This window comes from Monoraphidium neglectum, assembly GCF_000611645.1.
Source record: "Monoraphidium neglectum strain SAG 48.87 unplaced genomic scaffold scaffold00637, whole genome shotgun sequence".
In the NCBI taxonomy this organism is placed as follows: Eukaryota; Viridiplantae; Chlorophyta; class Chlorophyceae; order Sphaeropleales; family Selenastraceae; genus Monoraphidium; species Monoraphidium neglectum.
The window spans coordinates 21,384-23,190 of NW_014012991.1; the positions used below are offsets into that span (position 1 = coordinate 21,384).

Consider the following 1,807-nt stretch of genomic DNA (forward strand, 5'->3'; position numbering starts at 1 on the left):
TGTGTGTGTGTGTGTGTGTGTGTGTGTGTGTGTGTGTGTGTGTGTGTGCGCGCACGCGCGTTCGCGTGCACGACTTATACGTGTTTGTGCTCAGATGTGGTGCATTGTGTGCACAAGTCAGGTGGGTCGGCACCAACAGCCGATTGGTTCTTTGGGTTGGGTAGCCAGGCCCTCGCCCTTCTGGTCTGAGGGCAGCCATTACAAGACACGAGTCCCCCTGGCTATGATGTGGTCTGATCAGGTCAGCCGAGCATCCAAATCGTGCAGACTGTGGATCAGTCTGGTCGGCCCTCTCACCTCATCCAGCAGCATCACCTGCAGCAGAGCAGCAAACAGGGAGAGGGGTGCGGGGGGAACGGGCCACACAGATGGGTGACGTCAGCGGCGTCGGCGCAGCACCATTGAGCAGCCAGGGCTTGCACTGGACAAAACATGCGCCATCTGACGAGGACGCATCGACTCACAAATCGCGGCATGGACGCACAGAAGCAAGCACGCGACAAGCAGAGGCGCCTGAGGGCAGAGCGCGCTCTCAAAGCCAGCCGCTCGCCCCTTGTCATCCGCCCAGCCCCACCCGGGGATCCTTGACCACCGCCCGCGCTATGGCAACGCGCTGCTTCTGGCCGCCGCTCAGCTGCACGCCGCGCTCGCCCACGCGCGTGTCGTAGCCGCCGGGCAGGGCAGCTATGAAGTCGTGGGCGTTGGCGGCGCGCGCGGCCGCCTCGACCTGCTCCTGGGTGGCGCCTGGGGCGATTTGGCGGGGGCGGTCGCGGCGGTTGGGTCGTCGGTTGGGACGGTTGGGGCGTTGATTATTTAGAGCGGGCGAGGTGTGGTGATGAGGCGCCGTGAACGCTGACCGCGGCGCGTGCACTCCTAGCAGCGCGCGAGCGCTCGTTGAGGGTCAAGACGCTGCGACGGCGAGCCCGCACTGGCAGCTCGCGTGGAAAAAAAATTCGCCCCGGCTCAAAGAACGTGGTAGCCCGTGTCGGGGCAGCTCCAACAAGCCGCGTAAGAGTGGCAGGGGCCGGGCCCCCACCTGGTGCGCCGTATCTGATGTTGTCGAGGATGCTGCCAGAGAACAGCAGCGGCTCCTGGGATACCAGGCCGATCTGGAGGGGCGGCCAGAGTTGGGCGGTGTTTGGCGGTTTTGGGCGACTTCTGGCGGTTTCGGGCAGTGGGTGTCCGTCACCACAGCACGACGCCATTGCATAGGATGGCAGGCAACCCCTGATTGCGCGACCCAATCTTGCCAAGGCACCCTCCCCACCAACATCCCCAAATCCCTACAAGGATGCTCGATGATTGCCGCCCTCGCAACAGCATCCCAACATTGGCGACGCTTGGCCACTGTGCTGACTCTCCTTCCTTCCCCCCTTGTGTTGTTCCTGGCCCCCCTCCCCAAAAACAGCAGATGAAGGAATCACAGATACACCCCCACAACGCACCTGCTGCCGCAGCCAGCCCAGGTTGAGGGCCCGCAGGTCGACGCCGTCCAGGGTGACGCGCCCCGCGGCCGGGTCGTAGTAGCGCTCGATCAGCCCCACAACGGTGGACTTGCCAGACCCTGCGGCGGGCGGCCAGGGGGGGGATTCGGCGACCTTTCGTAGGACGGCGCGGGCGGCACGGCGATGACGGCAGGGTGCGGGGCGGCGGTCCAGTTGCTGTTGGTGGACGGGGGCCCGGCAGCTGTAAGCCCCAAGCAGGTGTGCGGCAAGAACGGTGCGAATGGGGGGCGGCAGAGGACGACCCCTGGGATGGTGATGCAGGGAGTGTTGGGGGCAGCAGCAGCGGCACACAAGCAGGGGGG

The 1,807-nt window shown here is 65.2% G+C and overlaps 1 protein-coding gene across 1 annotated transcript in view; it reads right to left on the minus strand.

Moving 5' to 3' along the window:
- Positions 1-1,323, minus strand: part of MNEG_4551 (multidrug/pheromone exporter, MDR family, ABC transporter family) — a gene marked incomplete at both ends in the record, with an annotated part of 2,547 nt that extends 1,224 nt beyond the window's left edge. Inside the window, 4 exons of the mRNA XM_014046977.1 lie at positions 298-315; positions 575-744; positions 1,037-1,109; positions 1,288-1,323. Coding sequence (XP_013902431.1) covers positions 298-315; positions 575-744; positions 1,037-1,109; positions 1,288-1,323 — 297 coding nt within the window. The remainder of the gene's footprint in view (positions 1-297; positions 316-574; positions 745-1,036; positions 1,110-1,287) is intronic.
- Between the last annotated feature and the right edge of the window lie 484 nt (positions 1,324-1,807).